Source organism: Taudactylus pleione, unplaced genomic scaffold (genome assembly GCF_031769625.1).
Source record: "Taudactylus pleione unplaced genomic scaffold, aTauple2 ptg000034l, whole genome shotgun sequence".
Lineage (NCBI taxonomy): Eukaryota > Metazoa > Chordata > Amphibia > Anura > Myobatrachidae > Taudactylus > Taudactylus pleione.
Window position 1 is genome coordinate 1,744,233 of NW_028284436.1, and position 25,241 is coordinate 1,769,473.

The 25,241-nt window shown below is 47.8% G+C and overlaps 1 protein-coding gene across 3 annotated transcripts in view; it reads left to right on the forward strand.

The window, feature by feature from the left end:
- EDRF1 (erythroid differentiation regulatory factor 1) overlaps nucleotides 1-25,241 on the forward strand; it is a 108,561-nt gene that overhangs the window by 10,837 nt on the left and 72,483 nt on the right. For all 3 annotated transcript variants that reach the window (XM_088452193.1, XM_088452191.1, XM_088452192.1), the window contains exons 2-11: nucleotides 810-1,009; nucleotides 3,803-3,869; nucleotides 5,579-5,704; nucleotides 6,199-6,323; nucleotides 6,418-6,577; nucleotides 17,716-17,837; nucleotides 18,836-18,947; nucleotides 19,691-19,838; nucleotides 22,470-22,578; nucleotides 23,410-23,521. In XM_088452193.1, coding sequence (XP_088308319.1) covers nucleotides 810-1,009; nucleotides 3,803-3,869; nucleotides 5,579-5,704; nucleotides 6,199-6,323; nucleotides 6,418-6,577; nucleotides 17,716-17,837; nucleotides 18,836-18,947; nucleotides 19,691-19,838; nucleotides 22,470-22,578; nucleotides 23,410-23,521 — 1,281 coding nt within the window. The remainder of the gene's footprint in view (nucleotides 1-809; nucleotides 1,010-3,802; nucleotides 3,870-5,578; nucleotides 5,705-6,198; nucleotides 6,324-6,417; nucleotides 6,578-17,715; nucleotides 17,838-18,835; nucleotides 18,948-19,690; nucleotides 19,839-22,469; nucleotides 22,579-23,409; nucleotides 23,522-25,241) is intronic.

Genomic DNA, 25,241 nt, shown 5'->3' on the forward strand with positions numbered 1-25,241 from the left:
GGATTAGTGAGCATGGGGGCAATGTAAGGGGCTGACCTCTTTAGAAAGAGAAGTGGGGGGGGGGAGATGAGGGAGAGTGCGATGTAGGACAAACCAGGGAGTGTGAGGAAATGGGTTACATGTATAGCCAAGGGTCCCAGATCTGATGGAATTTATCTTCTCAGTCATACAAATGATATTGGGGGAGACGTGTCCAACCTTTTCAAAGAGAACAGTTTCCCCATAGGTACCATCTGTAGTAGGCTTTCTAAGCATTTTGTTTCATTGATTGAGATTGAGCTAGAGGCCACCTTATCCTGGATGGTTTACTCAGGAGGAGACACCAAGTCCCTTTCCCGCTTATGCTGATTGCTAGGACCTAGAGCAGGGGTGGGGAACTTCAGGCTCGGGGGCCATATAGAGCCCGCGGAATCATTTGGTCTGGCCCTCTGAGCTTTTTTCTGGTAGCCTCATCTGGCTAGTAGGGTGCCCAGAACGGCACCCTGCAGCCAGAATGTATGGAGCATCCTTAGGCTGCTCCAGATGGTCACACCGCTGCCCTTACAGCTCCCTAGAGCATCCTCAGGATGCTCCAGGTATTGCTGTAATCGCCAGCGATTGTGCCCCCCCCCCCTTCCCCGTGTGATCGTGTGATGTCACATAGAGGAGCATGGCTTGCACTGGGCCCACGAATAATGTTATATATATCAAAATGGCCCTCGGCAGAAAAAAGGTTCCCCACCCCTGACCTAGGGAATACATGTTTACGTAGCTGCATATGGTTTAAAGCTGAAACGGAATGCAATTATATTCTTGTTGATACGTTGTAGAAAGACTTGCAGTCTCTTGGCGGGAGTGAGGTGAAGAGTCGGGCTATAGTGAAATACTCCTCTGCACCACCGCAGCAAGCCTTCGCTCAGCTCCAGGAACAGACCGATTTAAAGCTACCACCTGCTAACTGGCTGCGGGAGAACGCGAAGCTTGGACCCACCATTCTTGGAAACAGCAAAAAGAGCAAATTATTTTCAAGGTAAGGATTTTACCAGCTAATGAACGTCCTGAAGAGGGAGTTATTCATTAAGAGTAGCCTCTGCACCTTTATGTCTTTTAGTTTTAAAATGTTTCTTGACAAGCTGTGGTCTCCTGGTCACTTCATGCTTCCTGCTTATGGACAGACTTCCACCGTATTCTGCTTTCCACGCTAAACTACCTTGGACAAATTAAAACCCCTACAATAGTAGAGGGTCTCTGTTAACCAAATTCCAACCTGTATAACTGAAATATATGCATTTACCTATTAATACTTACTAAACAACTAGGAAAGAGTAAGTATTGATTTATAGTCGCCCCCTAAAGACCAGTGGCTTAGTGGCTCATCTGAGATTGATGCCTGGTGCTACATTTCCTGTGCGCATGTTTGATAGAGCTGCCTGGTGTGAGTGTCCCTACACCTGCTCCTGTACACATGTCTGAGATCTATGCCTCGTGTGAGTATCCCTACACCTGCTCCTGTACACATGTCTGAGAGAGCTGCCTGGTGTGACTGTCCCTATTCCTACTCCTGTACACATGTCTGAGAGAGCTGCCTGGTGTGACTGTCCCTATTCCTACTCCTGTACACATGTCTGATAGAGCTGCCTGGTGTGACTGTCCCTACACCTGCTACTGTACACATGTCTGAGAGAGCTGCCTTTTGCGACTGTCCCTGTACACATGTCTGAGAGAGCTGCCTGGTGTGACTGTCTCTATTCCTGTTCCTGTACACATGTCTGAGAGAGCTGCCTGGTGTGACTGTCCTTATTCCTGCTCCTGTACACATGTCTGAGAGAGCTGCCTGGTGTGACTGTCCCTACACCTGCCCCTGTACACATGTCTGAGAGAGCTGCCTGGTGTGACTGTCCTTATTCCTGCTCCTGTACACATGTCTGAGAGAGCTGCCTGGTGTGACTGTCCCTATTCCTGCTCCTGTACACATGTCTGAGAGAGCTGCCTGGTGTGACTGTCCTTATTCCTGCTCCTGTACACATGTCTGAGATCTATGCCTGGTGTGACTGTCCTTATTCCTGCTCCTGTACACATGTCTGAGATCTATGCCTGGTGTGACTGGCCCTATTCCTGCTCCTGTACACATGTCTGAGAGAGCTGCCTGGTGTGACTGTCCCTATTCCTGCTCCTGTACACATGTCTGAGAGAGCTGCCTGGTGTGACTGTCCCTACACCTGCCCCTGTACACATGTCTGAGAGAGCTGCCTGGTGTGACCTTCCCTACACCTGCTACTGTGCAAATGTCTGATAGAGCTGCCTGGTGTGACTGTCCCTGCACCTGCTACTGTACACATGTCTGAGAGAGCTGCCTGGTGTGACTGTCTCTATTCCTGTTCCTGTACACATGTCTGAGAGAGCTGCCTGGTGTGACTGTCCTTATTCCTGCTCCTGTACACATGTCTGAGAGAGCTGCCTGGTGTGACTGTCCCTATTCCTGCTCCTGTACACATGTCTGAGAGAGCTGTCTGGTGTGACTGTCCCTACACCTGCCCCTGTACACATGTCTGAGAGAGCTGCCTGGTGTGACCTTCCCTACACCTGCTACTGTGCAAATGTCTGATAGAGCTGCCTGGTGTGACTGTCCCTGCACCTGCTACTGTACACATGTCTGAGAGAGCTGCCTGGTGTGACTGTCCCTATTCCTGTTCCTGTACACATGTCTGAGAGAGCTGCCTGTTGTGACCTTCCCTACACCTGCCCCTGTACACATGTCTGATAGAGCTGCCTGGTGTGACCTTCCCTACACCTGCTACTGTACACATGTCTGAGAGAGCTGCCTGGTGTGAGTGTCCCTACACCTGCTCCTGTACACATGTCTGAGATCTATGCCTGGTGTGACTGTCCCTACACCTGCTCCTGTACACATGTCTGAGATCTATGCCTGGTGTGAGTATCCCTACACCTGCTCCTGCACACATGTCTGAGAGATATGCCTGGTGTGACTGTCCCTACACCTGCTCCTGTACACATGTCTGAGATCTATGCCTGGTGTGAGTATCCCTACACCTGCTCCTGTACACATGTCTGAGATCTATGCCTGGTGTGAGTATCCCTACACCTGCTCCTGCACACATGTCTGAGAGATATGCCTGGTGTGACTGTCCCTACACCTGCTCCTGTACACATGTCTGAGATCTATGCCCGGTGTGAGTATCCCTACACCTGCTCCTGTACACATGTCTGAGATCTATGCCTGGTGTGACTGTCCCTACACCTGCTCCTGTACACATGTCTGAGAAAGCTGCCTGGGGTGACTGTCCCTATACCTGCCCCTGTACACATGTCTGAGAGGGAATCTGTAAAATACAGACAGCGCAGCCTGGCGGGTCGAAATCCTGACATCTTGAGTTAAGTACCCTAACCATCCTTTTACCCCCTAACCCTCCCTTAGGGGTGCCTAACCCTAACCCCCCCCCCCCCCCGTAGGTGCCTAACCATCACTACCCCCCCCCCCTCCCCCCCTTAGTGCCTAACCCTCACCCCCTCTTCCCCTAGCCTAACCTTAACCTTCCACGTGGGGAGGTGCCTAACCCCGCCATCCCCGGGCTAAGTATATACTTACCCAGCAGAGAGGACAATCGGTCCGGCGTTCCAGCACCGGGATTAACATAGATGTCGGTATTTCATCGCCTATGTTAAATCCCTTGCCGGGATTACTCTGTCGGGATTGAGAATGGCGGCCAGTCTCATAGCTACATCCCGTCTGAGAGAGATACCTGATGTGATTGTTTCTATAGCCGTTCCTTTACATGTTTTTTATATTCTTGGTTTATTCCAGCTTTGGAATGGCGTATGATTTCATAGATACTGTGGGGAAAGAAGTGGACGTAGTAGCGGATTCGGAGGTATGGCTTTCATATGACTGGTGGTTCTTATATTGCTATTGAAAGCTGTATAATTATGAGTGTTTCAGTCCATTACTATTCATTCAGTTTAGATACTGTCACACAAATCCAGCCATTGTGACAATCTAAGGTTCCAGTGCGTGACATTGCCCTTCTTGTATGTGCCATTGTTATGTTGTGTCTGTGCCATTTGTTATGTTGTGTCTGTGCCATTTGTTATGTTGTGTCTGTGCCATTTGTTATGTTGTGTCTGTGCCATTTGTTATGTTGTGTCTGTGCCATTTGTTATGTTGTGTCTGTGCCATTTGTTATGTTGTGTCTGTGCCATTTGTTATGTTGTCTGTGCCATTTGTCATGTTGTGTCTGTGCCATTTGTCATGTTGTGTCTGTGCCGTTGTCATGTTGTGTCTGTGCCGTTGTCATGTTGTCTGTGCCGTTGTCATGTTGTGTCTGTGCCGTTGTCATGTTGTGTGTCTGTGCCGTTGTTATGTTGTGTGTCTGTGCCGTTGTTATGTTGTGTGTCTGTGCCGTTGTTATGTTGTGTGTCTGTGCCGTTGTTATGTTGTGTGTCTGTGCCGTTGTTATGTTGTGTGTCTGTGCCGTTGTTATGTTGTGTTGTGTCTGTGCCATTGTTATGTTGTGTTGTGTCTGTGCCATTGTTATGTTGTGTTGTGTCTGTGCCATTGTTATGTTGTGTTGTGTCTGTGCCATTGTTATGTTGTGTTGTGTCTGTGCCATTGTTATGTTGTGTTGTGTCTGTGCCATTGTTATGTTGTGTTGTCTGTGCCATTGTTATGTTGTGTTGTGTCTGTGCCATTTGTTATGTTGTGTTGTGTCTGTGCCATTTGTTATGTTATGTGTCTGTGCCATTGTTATGTTCTGCATTTATTTATTTTATAACCTTCATATAACATGCTATTGGGACGTGGTACGTCTGTCTGTAAGACATTTAGCCATAAGTAATTATTCACTGCTGAAGTAGTATGCCTGCATTCATGATATATAGGATTACATACAGTTCTGTAACAAAAAGACATTTGTATTTTTATCAGCGATGAATTAGCTTACATGAGTAGCTAGATAAATACGGTGAATATGATGTTGCTTGTGAATAGGTTATTTTTCCTTTTCTATCTTGTGCTTTTGGTTTCCTCTTAGATTACTTGTTTGGGGATTGGCTACAGTAGAACGCTTTGTCCAAGCCATTAACATATCGCGCCTTACATTACTTGTTACCTACACTTGGTACTGTGGATGCAGAGAGGTTTTTTGGCATTATTAAATGGCAGCGTTAAAGCAATTTATGTGCAGAATATTCGAGATACAGACCATTAACTATTTCGCAAGTCCATAAAATTGTATTATTGGATTACCTAGGTATTTTGAGTTTATAAGGTCGCTTCAAAACTGATTTTCAACATCCTTTAGGTTTATTAAGTAAATACCTTGGTGTATTCAGTTAGCTGTGATGCTCTGTATATCAGATTCCGGACCCCTACTTCGCTGAATTTGCCCGATACCCATAGAGGTGCGTAGGAAAATCTGCGATGTAGTGGCTACCGCAGCTGACCAATACGTGCGTAGCCGAGCATCATGGCGATGCATACTTAATTTAAATGACCCCTTAATGTGTAATGCGAGTGGCTTCTAGTAGTTCCCGTGCTGTGTTTAGTAATTCTATCTTCCCTCCACCATTCACTGTTCCATAGAACATAAAGAAGCTCTTGAAGATTCCGTACAGCAAGTCTCACGTCAGCATGGCCGTCCACCGCATCGGAAGGACTCTGCTACTGGACGAGCTGGACATCCAGGAGCTGTTCATGAGGTCTTCTCAGGTGATAGGTTTTATTTTGTTGTCCTGCTCTCGGCTATTGCAAACTTGTCCTGTGTAATGTAGAGCACACATTTGATACCAGAACACCACGATAAACTACACATTTACCTAATTGGTACATGTCTTAATTTTATCAGAGGAGAAAATACAATGACTCGAAGTGTTTTTCTGTAGAAAACACGAAGTAAGGACATAAAAATGTTGTTGATGTGTTTTGTTCTTTTTGATGTTTTTTTTATGAAATTAAAAATTTGATTAAAAAAAAACAAAACAAAAAAAACAAACTAGATATGTTACGTCCTGTGACTTGTGTCATGTTCTTCGTGCTTCTGTAGAAGTTATATTTATCATAACATCCCACCCAAATCTCATAGAGGTTATGTACACTTTCTAAGTAAAGTTTAGCTGATTGTCCCTCTGGAACCGAGAACCGGCTTTGCTGTAACACTAAACAGCCTCGTGCTTATCTTTGTACATTTGTTTTACACTTTCCAGACAGGAGACTGGACATGGCTGAAGGAGTTTTACCAGAGACTAATGGATCAGAAGTGGCAGAGAAAGAAGAAGAGTAAGGAACACTGGTACCAGAAAGCCATTCTCTCCAAATTCCTGTACTACAGGTGATGCTCGGCTTGTATCCTTACATCAGCTGGGAACAATGACCTCTGCATCTCACATCACTAATGGGGAGGTGTCTTTTATTTCTGCTTCCAGCATTAATGGGGACGATACAGCTGAACCAGTCCCATCTGCTCCTCCCCAGCCCACAGCAGAACACAATCTGGGGGAGTCCTCTGGGGGTGACGATATAGCCTGGCCGGCTCCTTTTGAGACACTAACTTCGGTCTCAGAAGATGGTGAAGCCTCCAATCAGGTAAACACTTATATATGGTTCAGTTTAATAGCTGTTACGGCAGATGGCTTACTATTTTATACTATTGTTTCAGTTAAACACAATGTACAGTACAGCTTCTGAAATACAATTGCCAGGATGAACTTGTTTTCATCTGTAAATATTTGCTTTTAATGAATTGCATTTAAGATTTCTGGGAATTAAAAAATAAATAAATAAAGTTGTACAAATGTTCTCTAATTGTGACTCCTACCATACATGGGATCCTAGACCTCATTCAGAGTCGGTCGAAGCGGCCGCACGGTCGTACGGAAAAAGGGTCCGGATATGCAAATGATTCCCTCGCAAGTTGCGTCCCATATAAGGATTAATCGAGACAATCGGGAACCATCGGCACTGGTCGTAGAGCTTTAAGGTTGACCATACCCTCTCTTAAGCTCTACGATCATGTCAGTGTAAAAACCTCCCATGTCACGTGCCGTGACGCTACTTTGTTAATTATGCACTCCCATAATCCGTATGCACTCCCATAAAACGCCGTTCACATAATGAGGCACGCCTGCGTTCGGATCTCCACTCCCCCGTTTTCAAGCACCTTCCCCTGTTACCACCCACAAACTCCTCCATCTGTCACTCAAACTACCGACCTGGCTGTGTTCAAGGAGAGAGAAATTTCTGATCGTAGCGGCTAGTTTGCGCACGCGCATTGCGAACTTTACGCATGCGCAGTATAGCGAACATCGGTGGCGTACGACCGTGCGGCTGCTTCGACCGACTCTGAATGAGGTCCCCTGTGTGTGTTGCTAGAGTCAGACCTTTAACCATCTCTGTGCTGTCCCTTATCTCCTGGCAGTAACTCCTGACCCTCACTTACAGATAGTCTAAAACTAATAATGCAGTTTGGTGAGGTCAGGTGTATGTCTATGTCGTTATGAGTTTAAAATTTTTTTTTTTTTCCATTTATTTAGTTCATTTGTACTTTTATTGTGAAGGTCCTCCTTCATGTTATTGTGACTCTCTCTAGCCTAATGACGGCTGTTTTTTGCTTGATGTAAATGCTTATCCTACAGCGTACGAAAGCCAGTCATTCCCATTGCAGCTGTTGTGTGATCTGATATATCTTTTATCCATGTGAAACTGTCATCTCTAAGCCTTGTAGTGTCTGGCGTCATAGGAGAACTGCAGGGACGTTATACAGTCTGCGCTGGCTCCTCATATAGTTGTCATTGTGTAGCCAGCATGCTCGGGCAACGGCACAGCATTGTCAGATTAAGATGGTCATGGTTTGATTGTATATTTCGCTTTTTGTTTTTTTTTAATGTTGAATTCTAGACACTATACGGTTCTGTCACTCATACATGGAAGGGCTAGTTTTTGTAGTGTGTGAAAGCCAAATGTCATGTATCCTGGCGTACCATTTATCTCTAACATTTGCTTCTTACAATGGATAAATCAATATACTGTACCACACTGATCACCTCTGGAAATGTTACATCTTCTAACACTGTGACTTTCTAGAGGTAACCCTTACTAATCTGCATGCAGGCAACTGAGCACTAGACCCGTGGTTACTAACTCCAGTCATCAAGTACCCCCAACAGGTCTTGTTTTGTGGATTTATTTAATCGTGCACAGGTGAGCTAACCTATGTTGCTGGGTGAGTAATTATCCCACCTTCTCCTACAGACAGAAATCCTCAAAGCATGATCTGTTGGGGGTTCTTGAGGACTGTAGTTTGGAACCACTGCACTACACTAAATATGAGGACTGAAGTTGGGAACCACTGCCCTAGACTAAATATGAGGACTGGAGTTGGGAACCACTGCCCTAGAATAAATATGAGAACTGGAGGTGGGAACCACTGCACTAAATATGAGGACTGGTGTTGGGAACCACTACACTAGACCAGTGGTTCACAAACTCGGTCCTCAGGACCCCGCACAGTACATGTTTTCCAGGCCACCTAGCAGGAGCACAGGTGTATTCATTACTCACTGACACATTTTAGTGGAGCTAATTATCGCACTTGTGATTCTGTCAGGAGACCTGGAAAATATGCACTGTTTGGGGTCCTGAGGACCGAGTTTGAGAACCTGTGCACTAGATTAAATATGCAGTATCTGGTGGCCACATGCCTGTATAACTGTTCTTGTATAATTTGAGGTGCACAATTTCATGGCCTTCCTGTGGCTGGAGAGCAGAATTAATCTGGGGTTGTATTTCCACAATAGAATCTTTTGTACAAACTCTCATCGGAGACAGGTTGATGCAGGTTATATGGCTATTTAGAGTTTACTCTACAACAATGAGCCTCGGCAGTGGGCGTCATCCCTACAGACCAGTGGTAAAGTTACAGGTCTACTAGTGGCTGATCCTTTCAACTTGGGAGCAGTGGAGGGAATAGTGATTGCCAAATTTAACTCTGAATGCTCTGTGCCCTTAAGTTGTTATATTTCTGGAGAGGAGCCTTAATCTTCCCACACTGACTCCAGGTGTGAACAAATAGTTTGTCTATGTGTGCTTCACAGGGTTTGGGTACGGGATGCCGGCGCTTGGGATCGTGGCGGTCAGAATTCCGATCCCGGCAACCTGACAGGGTTAGCATACTTACACCTGTCGGTAAGTATCCTACCCCTAAACCTAACCCTCCCTCCCAGCACCCTAAACCTAACCTCTGCTCCTAGTTCCTAAACCTAGCCCTCACTCTCCAGTGCCTAACCCTCACTCTAGTGCAGAGGCCTTCAACCTTTAAGGCAATGTTGGCCACATTAAAAAATTCAACGAAACCGAGGACCACTAAGCTATACTGTGGTATTTAGACTTTGCCCCCCTTCTCACTCAATTAAGACCCACAACTGCCCCCTTCTACAATTTTAATTGCCCTATAACTGCCCCCCTTATACAGTTCCCCCAGTTGTGGTTCCCCCCCCCCCCCATGCAGTGCCCGGAGTAGTAGTCTTCCCCCCCCCCCCCCCTCCACCCCATATGCAGTGCCCTTTATGTAGTGCCCCCAGTAATAGCCCCCCCCCTATGCAGTTCCCCCAGTAGTAGTCCCCCCTATGCAGTGCCCCCAGGGTGTCAGCTTCTTCTGTGTTGGCCAGAAGGGCCCTCTGGCTGCGCTCTTGGCGCGCTGACTCGGACTCTAGGAAGGCTCTTCCTTATTTCGGTGACGTTCTGTTTGGACTACAATTGGATAAAATAGTTGCCACGGTGGCGGCTTCCGAGAATCAGTAGGCATCCACCGACATGTTTTTTTTTTTTTTTTTACCACAAGCAAGACATTCTGGAAAAGCAAAAATTCTTGGTGGTCAATTTACTCTCTACTAGCCTACAAGGTAATAGTTTCTGTCCCTCTGGAACTCTCTCTGGAATTTGGCTTTTACGCCAATCTCTTCTTGGTTCAGAAGCCGAACAGCTCCTTCCGCCCAATTCTCAACCTCAAATACCTCAACTAGTATTTGCGGGTCCCCAAGTTCCGTATGGAGTCTTTGCGCTCCATCATTTTGGCCTCGGAACCGGGGGATTTCATGGACTCTCTAGACATCCAGGATGCTTATTTACATGTACCCATCCAACTCAGCATTTCCTCCGGTTTGCAGCCGAGGAGCACTACCAGTTTCGGGCCTTGTCCTTTTGGTGTACAGCTCCTCACGTGTTCACGAAGGTCATGGCGGTCATGGCAGCTCACTTGGGGCGCAAGGGTATCAGAATTCTCCCTTACCTGGATGATCTACTTATCCTAGCCAGATTTCTAGATATGCTCATGGAGCACCTTCGCCTCACAATAGATATTCTACAGTCCCACGGGTGGGTCATCAATTGACTCTGGCCCTGGAGATGCTCCACCTGGGGGCCCTGTTGGTCCAAAATTGGGATGCGGACTTTCTAAGTCGCCAAGACGTCCACTTAGGCGAGTGGGCCCTTCATCAGGACGTTTTTCAGATTGTAGTTAATTGTTGGGGCCTACTGAAAGTCTATCTGATGGCGTTTCGGTACAACCACAGGGTACCAAAGTACGGCTCTTGCACCAGAGACCCGGAGGCTCTTCTGGTGGATGCCTTGGCGATTCTGTGGACTTTCAATCTCGTGTACATATTCCCTCTGATCTCACTTCTGTCGAGGGTTCTCCGCAAGTTCAAGTTGGAAGGCGGCACCGTGATTCTGGTAGCTCCCGTTTGGCCGTGGAGTGCTTGGTATGCATATCTTCTGAGCCTCTCCATCGACGCTCCACTGCGTCTTCCTCCATGGCCAGATATTCTGTCTCAGGGCCCATGCTTCCACCCGGATCTGAATCTCCTTGTTTTGACGGGGTGGCTCTTGAGACATCTGTCTTGAGAGCTAAAGGTTTTTCGCGGTCAGTCATTTTCACCATGATTAATGCACGGAAACCTTTATCCGCCAAAGTTTATCATCTGATTTGGTGTGCTTACTTCTGGTGTTCTTCCAGAGGTTTTAACCCCAGATCCTTCCGGCTTTCCAGAGTTCTCTCGTTTCTACAGGCCGGCCTGGATTTGGGTCTTCATTTGTCTTCCTTTAAAGGTACAGGTTTCGCCCCATTTAGGTTCTCTTTCAAAGACCAGTTGCCTTGATGCCATATGTTCGTACATTCTTTCAGGGAGTTTTCCACGTGCAGCCTCCGTTTTTTCCTCCGGTGGCTCCGTAGGACTTGTCCCTGGTGCTTCGGGCTCTTCAGACACCTCCCTTCGAGCCTTTGGATTCGGTGGGCCTTCGTTGGCTCACGTGTAAAACTATTTTCCTTCTGGCTACTGCTTCGGCTTGGAGGGTGTCGGACTTGAGTGCTCTGTCGTCTCGCTCCCTTTTCTGGTCTTTCATTCGGACCGGGCCGTTCTTCAGACTCGTCTTCGCTACCTTCCGAAGGTGGTTTCCAGATTCCATCTCAATCAGGAGATTGTGGTCCCGTCTTTTCAGTCTCCGGAGAATTCAGTGGATGAGGCCTATTTGAATGTTGTAAGGGCCCTCTGCATCTATGTAGATCGTACCGGGGATATCCGGAAGTCGGATTCCCTTTTCATTCTCTATGGTTTCCATGAGCGGTGCTGGTCGGCTGCGAAGCAGACCTTAGCCAGGTGGCTCTGCTTAACCATTTGCTACGCGTACATGGCGGCGGACCTTCCGGCCCCGGCAGTTGTGACTGCTCATTTCACAAGGTCGGTTGGTGACTCTTGAGCAGCTTTGCAAGGCGCCACGTGGTCTTCTGTTCACACCTTTATCCGCTTTTATGCATTTGATACCTTCGCCTCCGCGGATGTGGCCTTTGGGCGACGGGTACGCAGTACGTCCCCTCCTTTAGGGGGTTTGCTTTGGGACATCCCCAGCGTAGTCCCTGTGTTCCCTATGGACCATTGAAGAAGAAAGGGAGACTTTTATGTCTTACCTGTTAAGTGCTTCTTTTAAAACGCCATAGGGCGACACAGGGCACCCACCCTGACGCACCTGACTGGCGGGGCTTTTTCCTCGTTTTCTGGTTTGCCCGGGTATTTGTATCTGTGTGTGACCAGTCTTTCTTCTTCCTGCTCCTGCCTTGTTTTTCTAACTTGACTGGCCTGCCTGGGCGGGGTATAGGGGGGGAGCAGCCTGGACTGCACATCTCTGAAGAAATTAACTGTTTGGTGCTGAGACTCCACCTGCCAGCCTATACCCCTATACTAAAATGAGAGATATGGTAAGAACTTACCTTTTGTTATCTCTCTTTCTTCGAAGTCCATAGGGTCCACAGAGTTGACCTTGGGGTATAGCTGGATCTGGATCCATGGGCGCCACACAGTTAAAGCTTTAGCTCCCAGGATGCACTGGGTCCATCCTCCTCTATACCCCGCCCCTGAGCCACAGGCACCTCAGTTTTAGTTGGTGCCCGGCCGGAGTCTGGTCACCTTTATGCGCAGGGGGGCTGATTAACAGCCCCTAAGCTTTTATTTATTTGAGTTGATTACATTTTATTTTCTTTTAAGAACTATTCAGAGTGGCAGCGTCGGCCTGTCCATTGGACGTCCAAGCTGCCGCACCTACACTTCGCCGGTGCCGCGACGCCAGTACAGATCTGGGGATCATGGCGGGACCCCAGAGTCTGTGCTAGCCGGGCTCTGGGGGATCCCTAGACTGCTGCCGGATCGATGGGGACCAGATAAGAAGCGCGGGTCGCTGCTTGCGGTGACCCACGTGTATAACATGCATTCTGATGCCTCTGGTCTCTAGGGACAGACCGGAGGCACTGGCAGTGGCCGTGGACTCCCCCTCTCCGGAGGCATACCTCGCGCGTCTACTAGACCACCAGGGAATACATGCGGCGAGCGGGAGCCGGCATCTCGGGGGTTAATAGCCGGCCAGGGGAGGCAGCCTTCCCTGTTTAGCGTGTCCTCCCCTCAGCTCAGCACGCCTTTCCGCACAGGTCTGCTGTTGCTGATCTGTTCTCCTCCCACGGCCACACCCCCTCTGAGGTCTCCGACGGCCATCTTTTTTCTGAAGTGGCAGCACTGATCTCCCCGGCTGATTGTGGACCAGTTCCCCTGTATACCTCACCCCTGCACTGAATCTGGGCAGGTTGATTGTAATGGTAAAGGTGCAGTGAGTATTATGTCTGCATTGTATGTGACTTTTGCTTGCGCTGACTGTCTTTTTTCTAATAACCTGTCAGTCTTTGCCTGTCCCTTTCTTTCTACTATAGCCCTATCAGGTGTGTGTGGGAAGGGTTGCTCTGTAACCTCACTTATATAGATTCAAGTATCTGAGAGGTTTGTCACATACAGTTGCTTGCTACACGGTGCCATATCTGTGGAACGGTGTGTGGCACGCTTGTGGGTTCACCAGTGGTCTGCTTTTGTGCTTCCCAATATATTATATTTTTATATTTTGTCAAGTTGAGCGCACTGCTGCTCCCACACTGATCTCCTGCAGGCGTTGCGCTGCAGGGGTGATTAAGGAGGATTTATTACAGGATGGGCTGTGTCGGAGGTGCTTTCAATTGCCTGGCCCCTCCAACCCCCCCAACGATGGGACAGGACCCTCCTTGGGCAGTTTTTCCCAGGTACTGGCCTCCATAGCGGATCGCCTGTCGGTCCCGGCAGTTCTCCCCCAGATGGGGTTACCCCAAATTGCTATTCTCCCATTTCAGGCTATCCCGCAATTATTGCAGTCTTCCCCTGGGCCTCAAGCTGTTAATACCTATCCAGGGGTGCCGCTATATATGCAGCCGCCTCCGGTGACTCAACAGTCGGTTGTCCCTTTTCAGGGAATCACACACTGTTGGCAGCCACGCTGGGTGGATGTGTTTTCTAGTTCGGTCCAGAGTCTGGCAGCTTCATCTTCAGCTTTCCAATCTATACTGAGGAGTGACAAGCCCCAAAGGGCGTCTCTGCGCCCTGTGATGTCGTCTCAGTCTACGCAGCTCGCAGACTCTGAGGCATCCTCGGATGACGGGGAATTGCCTGAAGACTCTTGACTCCCCTGTCCAGGAGGTGGAAACCAGGTCTTCTATTACCAGCATTGGTAAGGGCGGTGCGATCCATTCTTGATATAGAGGATGATGCCCCGACCCCTAAATAGGCAAAAGTGAATTCAGCTGTTTTTCCTCTCACTGACCAGTTGACTGACCACATGGCGGAGGCCTGGCAGTCGCCTAGTAAGAGGTTCCAGCCGTAGAAACGTTTGGCGTCTAGCTACCCGTTTCCTGCAGGTCATTGCAAGAAGTGGGAATCCCCCCCACCCCCCCGCCCCTGCGGTGGATTCTCATGTTACTCTCTTAATCAAGAGCGCTACACTGCCTATGCCTTCCATCTCCTCCCTAAAGGATTCCACGGACAGGAAAGTGGAGACTTGCTTGAAGTCAATTTATTCTCTCTCGTGGGCTGTGGCCCGTCCGTATAGGCTGTCTCCTGGTTAGCTAAGGCCATTGAGAGCTGGGCCAATGTGCTTGGGGATAACCTTACTGAGGAAGCTTCTGAGGTCCAGAAAGCTTTGGTGGTACAGATGAGAGATGCCGCTTCCTATATTGGTGAAGCAGCTTTGGATGCCAGTCTGCTGACCTCCAGGGTCTCGGCCGCAGTTGTGTCTGCTCGCCGCTCTTTGGGGTTACGCTCTTGGAGGGCGGATGCTGATTTAAAGAAAGGCCTGGAGGCCTTGCCCTTCAATGGAGAGTTATTGTTTGGTCCAAACTTGGACAAAATTGTAGACACCCTGGCTAAGTCTAAGTCTACTTTTCTGCCTTCAGCAGCTGCGCCTTCCAAGGCTAGGACCTCTGCATTTCGGTCCTTTCGTACTCAAGGCAAATCCAAGGGTCAGTTCTTCCCCAGGCAAGCGGCCGCCAAGGCAGCCCCTAAGCCTAAAAAAACAAGCTTACAGGTTCAGGAAGCCATACAGTCCTTGCTAAAAGCAGGGATTATCGTTCCAGTCCCACTTTCTCAGTGCGGGACGGCTTACTACTCTACTCTGGTTCAGCTTAGTGGGTGCTCTGTCGGTCAGATGGACCTTTCAGTTTGCATATCTATTCCCTCCGATATCCCTACTTCCTCGGGTTCGTTGAAAGTTCAAGCAGGACAGTAGCAAGCTTCTCCTGGTGGCTCCAGCTTGGCCCAGACGTCCTTGGTACTCAGATCTTCGGAGTCTCTCCATCGACACTCCGTTCCTTCTGCCTCTGCGTCCGGACCTGTTGTTTCGGGGTCCCTGACTTCATCCGGACGTGGGTCGTCTGTCTTTGACGGCGTGGCTCATGAGACATCCATCTTAAGGTCCAAGGGCTTCTCTAGCTCTCGGTCATTGGCACGATGCTTCGAGCGCGTAAATCCACAGAGTGTGGCATACCTATTTTCAATGGTGTGACACAGGAAATTATGATCCGCAGGTCATTCGTGTTTCTAGGATTTTGACGTTCCTTCAGTCTGGGTTGGACCTCTGCTTACGCCTGGCTTCTTTAAAGGTTCATGTCTCCGCACTATCTGTGTGGTTCCAGCGAAGGATAGCTCTGTTACCAGATGTCCGCACCTTTTTCCTAGGAGCTCTCAGGCTTCAGTCTCCCTTTGTGCCCCCAGTGGCTCCTTGGGATTTGGCGATGGTTCTTCGGGCCCTCCAGGGGCCTTCATGCGAACCCCTTGTCTGTGAATCTCAAGTGGTTGACTACTAAGACTCTTTCTCTTGGCGATGGCTTCGGCCAGGAGGGTGTCAGAATTGGGGGCGCTTTCATGTCGTCCTCCCTTTCTGATATTTCATCAGGACAGGGTGGTGCTTCGCACCTGTCCAGGTTTTCTGTCTACAGTGGTTTATAAGTTTCATATTAATCAGGAAATTGTTGTGCCGGCCTTTCAGTCACCTGACCTTTGGGCTGGTGAGGCTTCCTTGGATGTGGTCCGTGCTCTGAGTTTATCTGGACCGGACTAGTTCTGTTCGGAAGTTGGATTCCTTGTTCGTCATCTTTGGTTTTCACAAGAGGGATTGGCCGGCCAACGAACAAACTTTGGCCTGTTGGCTTCATTTAGTTTGTTGTGAGGCTTATCCCCGGGAGGATTTGCCTGTTCCTGCCTCTGTTAAGGCTCATTCTACTTGGTCTGTGGGCCCCTCATGGGCTGCTCGCTGTGGCGCCTCGGCTGTGCAGATGTGTAAGGTGGCCACATGGTCTTTCATCCAGACCTTTCTAAGGTTCTATGCCTTTGACACCTTCGCCTCTCGGGATGCTTCCTTTGGACGCCGGATTCTCCTTTCAGCACAGGAAGAGCCCTTAGTTGAACTGCTTTAGGACATCCCCCAAGGTCAACCCTGTGGACCCTGAAGAAGAAAATGAGAGACCTGGTAAGAATTTACCGTTATCTCTTTCTTCGAAGTCCATAGGGTCCACAAGGCGCGCGCGCCCTGACGCACCTAGCTTCATGTGAGTTGTGTGGCTGGTCAATGGTTTTCTGTCTCCCTTTCTGTGAGTATGGTTCTTGTGTGTTCCAGTCTTCCTTCTCTCTGTTGTTCCTCCTCCGGCCTTGGCTACTTACCAATTGAGGTGCCTGTGGTTTGGGGGTGGGGTATAGAGGAGGATGGACCCAGTGCATCCTGGGAGCTAAAGCTTTAACTGCGTGGTGCCCGTGTATCCAGATCCAGCTATACCCCAAGGTCAACCCTGTGGACCCTATGGACTTAGAAGAAAGAGAGATAACAAAGGTAAGTTCTTACCATATCTCTCAGTTTTTACGTATATCTGTAAAGGGACAACTTTATGCAAAGGGGTGTCACAAGCCCGGAACATGAATTCTTTCTCCTCAGCCAATGCTCCTCTGTTTGGTAGTTATTACCATCTATCATTTTACATCGTTATCATCAATAAACCATTTTCTGGCTGGATATGAACTTTTTTAGCTGACCCCTTACTGTCTGTACTACTGATGTTATTTGATTTAAGTATAAAAATACATAATCATACAAAGTTTTTGCATATTTGTGTGATGTGCCATTTTCTAGATATGTTTAAGAAGAATGGCTGACATACTCAATTTGCGATAAATGGAAAGGTGATGAATCCAGAGGAAATGTGAATGATGGGTCTATTTGTTGGATGTTAATGTATGGCTATGGTGGTAATGCACCCAGTTGCTACCTTGATGTCCCATTTCCATACGGCTATCTGTACACTGGCGTACATGGCCCAAGGGTTAGACTATCTTTATCATTACCTGGCGAGTTTGAGTTTCCTCATGTTGACACAAATTAGGAATAATGTTTGTCTGGGATATTTGTATAGCCTATTTTTGGCAAAAAGTTTGTCATAAACTGCTTAATTTAGAATGACTATAATCCATACTGTTTGCACTGGAGCGGTTTTGGCAGCGAATTAATGGGATGCCATGCCAACTGAATCCTCATGTGCTTGCCCTCTTCGCAGGGAGTGGTGGCATCTGCTGCTAAAGAACACAGTCTCACCAGTTTGTATAATGACTGGGGGAACAGTCAGGTACGGATTATGTGAAGCCACAAGAGAAAATGCATAATTCCCCAGCTCAAGAAATCTCTTCCTCTTGAATGGGCTCAAATTGACATCTGTAACCAATCGCAGACGCTGTGGTGATGGGTCTCTTGTTTTTTTTCCCTTAACTCAAGTCCTTTCTATCCATTATTTGCTGATCTTTTTATTGTTGGTTCTTTTTAACCTCTTTTTTTTGTGGCCTTTGCAGGGTCTTAAAAACGACTTTGTTAGGAACATCCTGTGGACATTTGAAGACATCCATATGTTGGTGGGCTCTAATATGCCTATTTTTGGAGGAGGGCGATATCCAGCTGTCAGTCTACGTCTCCGGTAAGCTGGAAAAAGCCAGAATGGGTCTGGAAGACTGGATCTCGCTTGTGACTGCCTCCACATCATGTTGTGATTTAGGTCTGCATATATTATGATGTTATAGTACTTTCTGCATAGAGCGATGGGGTAAGGGCCTTACCGTAAGGCCCAGTCTGAGCAGTTTCAGCATTCTGTATGGTGGTCATGCATTGTGCTCTGCACACCTTTAAAGGGATGCAGTCATAATCCCGGCAAGTGGGATGCCAGCGCTTAGAATACCGGCACCGGCATCCCGAAGGTTAGTAGTGGGGTTAGGGTTAGGCACTAGGAGGAGGGTTATGCACTAGTGGGGGTGGGTTAGGTTTATGGTGTGGGACGGGGTTAGGTTTAGGCACTAGGGTGGAGGTTAGGTTTATGGTGTGGGGAGGGTGGGGTTAGGTTTAGGCACTAGGGTGGAGGTTAGGTTTATGGTGTGGGGAGGGTGGGGTTAGGTTTAGGCACTAGGGTGGAGGTTAGGTTTATGGTGTGGGGAGGGTGGGGTTAGGTTTAGGCACTAGTGGAGAGGTTAGGTTTATGGTGTGGGGAGGGTGGGGTTAGGTTTAGGTACTAGGGGGGAGGTTAGGTTTATGTTGTGGAGAGGGTGGGGTTAGGTTTAGGCACTAGGGGGGGGGTTAGTTTTAGGCATCGGGGAGGGAAGGTTTGGGATACCTACCGACAGGTGTCTGTATCCTAACCCTGTTGGGATGCCGGCGTCGGGATTTTGACCGCCGGGATCCCTAGTGCCAGCATCCCGTACCTATCCCCTTTTAAATCTCCAAAATATTTCTGAATTATCCTCCAATATGCAGGTCTGTCATTGTCCACAATAAAAGAACTCCTGTGAAGTCCTATGTATTGGGTAACAAGCAACAATCTAGCTTATAAACCATGGCGGATGGACACCGCACAGCATCATTAAAGAAACTGCTTGTTTTACTAAACTGAGATGTATCAAAAAAACAATTTGTCTTCTGTTTAAGGGATAACAACAAACCAATCAATGTTCTGACTGGGATCGATTATTGGTTGGACAATCTGATTTGTAATGTCCCGGAACTCGTTATGTGCTTTCACGTGAATGGCATTGTGCAAGTGAGTAACCCCACTATGGGGGCGTCTTATTTGGTTTACATAATGGTGAGGTGCGACTGGGAAAGGATAACCACAAACATAAGTTAACTTTTTTTTTTTCTCTGAAACCAATGGGAACTATAGACTTTAGTGATTGGGATAAAGAAGGTCTCCACTGAAAGTGGACATCCACTGTGAATCAGTCTTTTCCATGGGTACAAGTCTGGTGGGGTATTCCACCTCCTGGGTCCTTTTTCTGGATCTGCCATTTGTTTATCCCTTTAGTTGTTGTAAAGACTAGCTGCCTGCTAAGATTCAGTTCTAATTAGTGGAAGCTGAAAGCTACACCGGACTATAACTTCCGAATGATACTCCGCGACTTCTGCGGTGCTTACTAGACGTTGGACCTGCTGCCTCTTAAGTGACGATGTAAAGTGAAGGAGTTCCAGTGTTTGGTACTCCACCAGAGTTTTTGCCATGGTGAGGACTTCATTGGCGTACTACTTTCATCTCCATCACACCGTAGCCATTGCACTTGAGTAGCCATTGCATCAGAAACCAGAATAGGTGTAGAACTCACCCTAAATTAAATTATTACATAAGTGACATATGATATTTGATAACATAACTGGGAAATAGATGTGTGGGATAGAAGGACACTTGTCTCAGTGACACCTTCTACATGTACTTGAGAATCAGTTTGACGCAAAGATCTCAAGTATAAGGAATGTCAAGGCGTCAGCTTGCTATTGTTGATTTTGCAGAAATATGAGATGATTAAAACAGAAGACATCCCAAATCTGGAAAACTCCAACTTCTCCACCAAGGTGATCAAAGACATAGCCCAGAATATTCTGTCATTTCTGAAGTCAAACTGCACCAAGGAGGGTCACACTTACTGGCTGTTCAAAGGTACCATTAGTACATTCCTGTCACTTATGTTCTGTAACAGGTCTGGGTTACTCTGTCCCCCTCTCTGGGGGAAGTGGTTTTTTACTGGTTGAGTATGAATTACCGACCATGAAAACCCGAACAGATCATAATCCCGATGCCGGCTGGTAAGTATATTTAACCCTCCCCTCTCCCCCCCTAACCCTTGCTTGGGGGTGCCTAACCCTAAGACTTCTGGGGTGGTGCCTAACCCATACCACCTCCCGGTGGTGACTAACCCTAACACCACCTCCCCGCACCCTAAACCTAATCTTCCCGGGGGGGGGGGGGTTGCCTAACCCTAACCTCCCCCCGGTGGTGCCTAACCGTAACACCCCCCTTCCCCTAGCCTAACCCTAGGTCCTCCTGGGGGTTCCTAAACCTTCAATAACTGAAGTGTTTATGCTTTTACTAAATACTGTTTCACCCAACTGCAGCAGTTGACTACAGGGAAGAGGGGTTCTTCTCTAACTGGACTGGCAGACTGCTTATTTACTCTGTAGAATTGCACTGCATGGGTTGGTGGATGTCAGAGCAGCTTAACAGACTGCAGTCTCAGATTTTATTGTGTATGAAGTGGACATGTCCTAAGGATGTGGATGCTGACATCAGCTGTCTAACAGAGCTGCAGTGAATGTCAGGTTAGCTGAAGATTCATTTTTGGAGTTTGGTGTTAAATTAAAGAAAATAATAATAATAGTAGTAGTAATAATAATAGTATTCCTCCCCATGAGACTAGCACATTACAATGTATTAGGAAGACATACTTCTTGAGGACAGTGGTCTACACCCATCAGCCAGAACATTAAAACCACTGACAGGTGACGTGAATAACATTGATTTATCTTGTTAAAATGGCATCAGTCAATATTGGGGATATTTTGGGCAGTACGTGAACACCGTTATTGAAGTTGATGTGTTGGAAATAGAAAAACTGGCCAAGCTTAAGGATCGGAGTATCTTTGACAAGGGCTAAACTGTGAAGGCTAGGAGACAGTGTCGGAGCATCTCTAATACATCAGTTCTTGTGGTGTGTTCCCAGTATGCAGTGGTTAGTACCTACCAAAACTGGTCCAGGGAAGGCCAACCTTTGACATGGTCATTGCTGCCCAAGGCTCATTGATGCACATGGGTAGCATAGGCTAGCCTGTCTGGTCAGATCCCACAGAAGAGCTGCTGGAGCACAAATTGCTGAAAAAGTTCATGCTGGCTATGATAGAAAGGTAACAGAACACACAGGGCATGATTCAGACCCGCTCGCAAGCGGGTCGTTGGCCGGGCAGTGCGCACGCGAGCCCCGCAGCGAGCGAGAAATCACTCCAAGACTGGGCGGCTGTCGATGTTGATCGACAGCTCGCCCCGTTTTGTAGGCGGGGATGGGGGGTGGCTGGCCAAACGGAGGCGTTCCCGAAGGAACGCCTGCCGTTTGGGGGCGGCCCTACTGGCATCACGAGTGATGTCAGTAGTGAGCAGGAAGCTCACTAGGGCTACCACAATGGTCTCATCGCAAGCCCGATGGTTCTGACCAACACCTGGCCGTTCGCAAAAGCTGTGGGTGGTCACCCACAGCTTAGCGAGCGGCCACAAGGCCGGCTCCATAAAAAAAAAAGAGAAAACGCCCTGATTCAGAGCGGCGCTCTGAATCAGGGCCACAGTGCATCGCAGCTTGCTGTGTAGCCTGAGACCGGTCAGAGGGCCCATGCTGACTCCTGTCCACTTCCAAAAGCGCCTACAATGGGAACGTGAGCATCAGAACTGGACCATGGAGCAATGGAAGATGGTGGCCTGATCTGATGAATCACATTTTCTTTTACATCATATGGACGTCCACGTGCTTGTGCGTCATTTACCTGGGGAAGAGACGGCTCCAGGATGCACCATGGGAAGAAGGCAAGTCAGCGGAGGCAGTGTGATGCTCTGTGCAATGTTCTGCTGGGGAACCATGGATCCTGCCATCCATGTGGATGTTACTTTGACACATACCACCTACCTAAACATTGTTGCAAGTACACCCCTTCATGGCAACGGTATTCCCTGATGGCAGCGGCCTCTTTCAGCAGGATAATGCGCCCCGATACACTGAAAACATTGTCATGTTCCTCAAATCATTCCTGAACAAACAGTTCAAGGTGTTGACTTGGCCTCCAAATTCCCCAGTTCTCAATCCGATCGAGTATCTGTGGGATGTGCTGTTAAAACAAGTCCGAGCCATGGACACCCCACCTCGCAACTTATTGGACTTTAAGGATCTGCTGCTAACGTCTTGGTGCCAGATACCACAGGACACCATCAGAGGTCTTGTGGAGTCCATGCCTCAGCAGGTCAGAGCTGTTTAATGTTATGGCTGATTGGTGTATATATCTATCAAACTCATGATCATCCAGGCTTGGGTTTAAGTTGTCTAATGTAAGGACACATTAAAGAAAAAAAAAAAAAGCAATATCTTGTCCGATCGAGTATCTGTGGGATGTGCTTTTTAAAAGTTGGGATGAAGTCAACTGAATCAGAAAATCCCTTAAGTATTCCATATGTACTGTGTGTTTTTGTTTACTTTTCTGTTCTGTAACAATGGTTAAATATCTATTAACTTTGGTTGTGTGTTCTGTTCTGCAGCCAGTGGCAGTGACATTGTCAAACTCTATGACCTCTCTACGCTCTGTGAAGAGACTGAGGACAAGTATCAGAACCCTTTTACAATGCCAGTGGCCATTTTACTCTACAAGTAGGTGTTTGTTATTTACCTTTTTATGGCATTGTGCAGTGAGCAATTGCACAATGCGAGTTAACCCGCCCTTTTAAGGAAAAAGATATGTACTGTTCACCTTCTTCAACAAGATAACAAAGTTAATTTTTTTTTTGTGTGTGTTTTTTTGGGGAAGTATGTGTTGGAGGAGGGATTTCAGTTCCAATTTCTGCAATACATTTTAAACTTTGGTATCTGAGAGTCTGTTTTGCACCCGTGCTGTGTTTCCTTGTCTTCTATAAATGGGAATGTTTACATTAAGGGTGTAATTACACACGTGTATCTTTCAGTTGCCAAACCTCATTTAGTATTGCTTAATATGCCACAGACAACCTCCTGTGCCGGAACAGGTTATAGTATTTATGTCTGAATAGAACTGGGAAATCGACGTGAGTTACGGTGCATTGTGTCTCAGCGGGGCACTAAAAGCGCCGCACAAGTATAATTAACTGCTCATGAGTTACTTAATTAAAAGCCATCCCTCAATCCCTTCCCGCTAATAATATAAATTGGAGCCTGTATGGCTTTGAACACTCTTTTGTATTTGTAATGCGTGTCCGATTGCGATCATATTTCCTCCGAGTGCATTTGTAAACAAAGTCGTAATCTCTCTGGAGTCCAGCTCCGCACAATAGCATTTTAAATATTTATCATGATGCATTAACGCTGTAAAGTCTTTACAGCTACAGCAAGGCAGCTGAAACCGAGCCAGCACATCCTGCTATATGGGAGAAGCGTCATGTGTTACCGTGTGGGTGCTGTAAGTGGTTCGTCAAGCTGACGCAATGCCCTCTTGCTTCTCTCTTTTAGAGTGGCTTGTAATATGATGATGAAGAAAAGCCAAAACCGAAAACAATACGGGACTATTCGCACATTATTACTAAACTGTCTGAAGTTAGTGGACAAAGGAAGACATCCGCAAGTATGTATACTGATCGCAATCTCATTTCAATCTATGGTTTGTAGCCATTTTACGTAGCGTCCCCTGATTTTGTTACATCATGCTACACATTTATTCCAGAAGTCCTATTCTTAAGATAGGTGCGCACTGTACAATTTTCGGGCCAACCTGGTAAATATTGGGTTGTTGGCCCGATTTGTTTAGTGTGCACGCTGCACCAGGGCCCGACAGTTGGCCCAAATTGAGTAGAAATGCAGTGAGTACGGACCTCGGCCGATGTGTGGTCTATGGAGACACGATTGGTGAGACGATTTGAAATTAAAGGTATTGTTTAGAACTAGACTATTATTGAGTAGTGTGTACACTGTACATCGGGATTGTTTTGGTCAGTCTGAATCTGTCTACGTCCTCTAGTGCGTACCTGCTGTAGCTTTAGCTATTTGCATTCTGTTCCTTATTTTGTCTTGTCTAACATACGTTTCCTTTATTATGTCATGATTTGCCCAGTTTAGGCATAATGTAGTTGTACAAGTGGCCACTTTACATATAATTCTGCTTATTACTAAATTACATATCTCACCATTTATGTGCTGGTAAAAGTGAAACCCGGGGAGTTGTTGAAAGAGGTACCTCTCCTATTGATCGTACATGTAGTGTTCCTGCTAGGCTGTTTTAGCGGGGCGCTGCGCACTGCCCTCCTTCTGGAGGGCAAAAAGCGCCCTGCCCTCACAGCCTGCGGGTGCCGTCTTCAACGGTGGGTCGCAGTGTCCCGGGGGTGGGGATATGTGCGGTGACCCGGTCACCGCCGGTGAATAAACGCCGGGTGCATGCGCCCGGCATCTATTCCGCCTGTCAGCAGCAGCGCTTGGGGGCTGCCGGCGTGTCCGTAAGTGCCTGGCACGCCCCCAAGAGTGACGAATAGGTGACGTGTCTTATAGACACGCCCCCTTTTCGGGTGCGCGCTGAAGTGCCTTCTCTAGCTCCGGCGCCCTGCCTGCCGCCGGAGTTAGAGTGAACACTAGTACATGCACACATGTGCAATTGTGCCTGTTCTTATAATTGTGTGTGCTCGGAGGAGTGTGTGTGTGTGTGTGTGTGTGTGTGTGTGTGTGTGTGTGCGCGCGCGCTCGCCAGGGGTCAAGAACACTTCCAGGCTGGGCCGCTGGAAGGTTTCTCGGCTTTCTAGGCAAAGCTACTCCCTTCCACCCCTGCCTACCCCACGTGCCCTCTTTTTAACACCTTACATACACACTTGTCTTTTTAATATGTATTTATTATTTCTTCTTCAGGGTCCATAGGGCTCCACAGGGAGACAATGGGGGGTGGAGGACCGGACAACAACATCAAAGCTTTTCAATCCTAGGATGCTCCGGTCCTTTCTCTCTATACCTCGCCCACAGTCTGAGGGTAACCCAGTTTTGTTGGTGTCTGCGCAGGAACTGGATCACCGTTTTAACAGTGAAGCTGCTATTAAGCAGCCCAAGCTTATTTTTATTTTATTTTATTTTACTACTGAGCAGCAGCGCGGACAGTCCTTTGGACGTCTGCACTGCTGCTCCATCACCCCTCCACGGCACTTTGACATCAGGCCTCAGGTAGGTACTCCCGACGGGGTTCTGAGCTAGCAAGGCAAGCCCAGACTGCAGGTGGGACTCAAGGGGACATGTAAGGCGGATCCCCGCTTGCGGGGACCCACCTCTAATGCACAGTCTTGCCTCCGGTGTTGGGAGACAGACCGGAG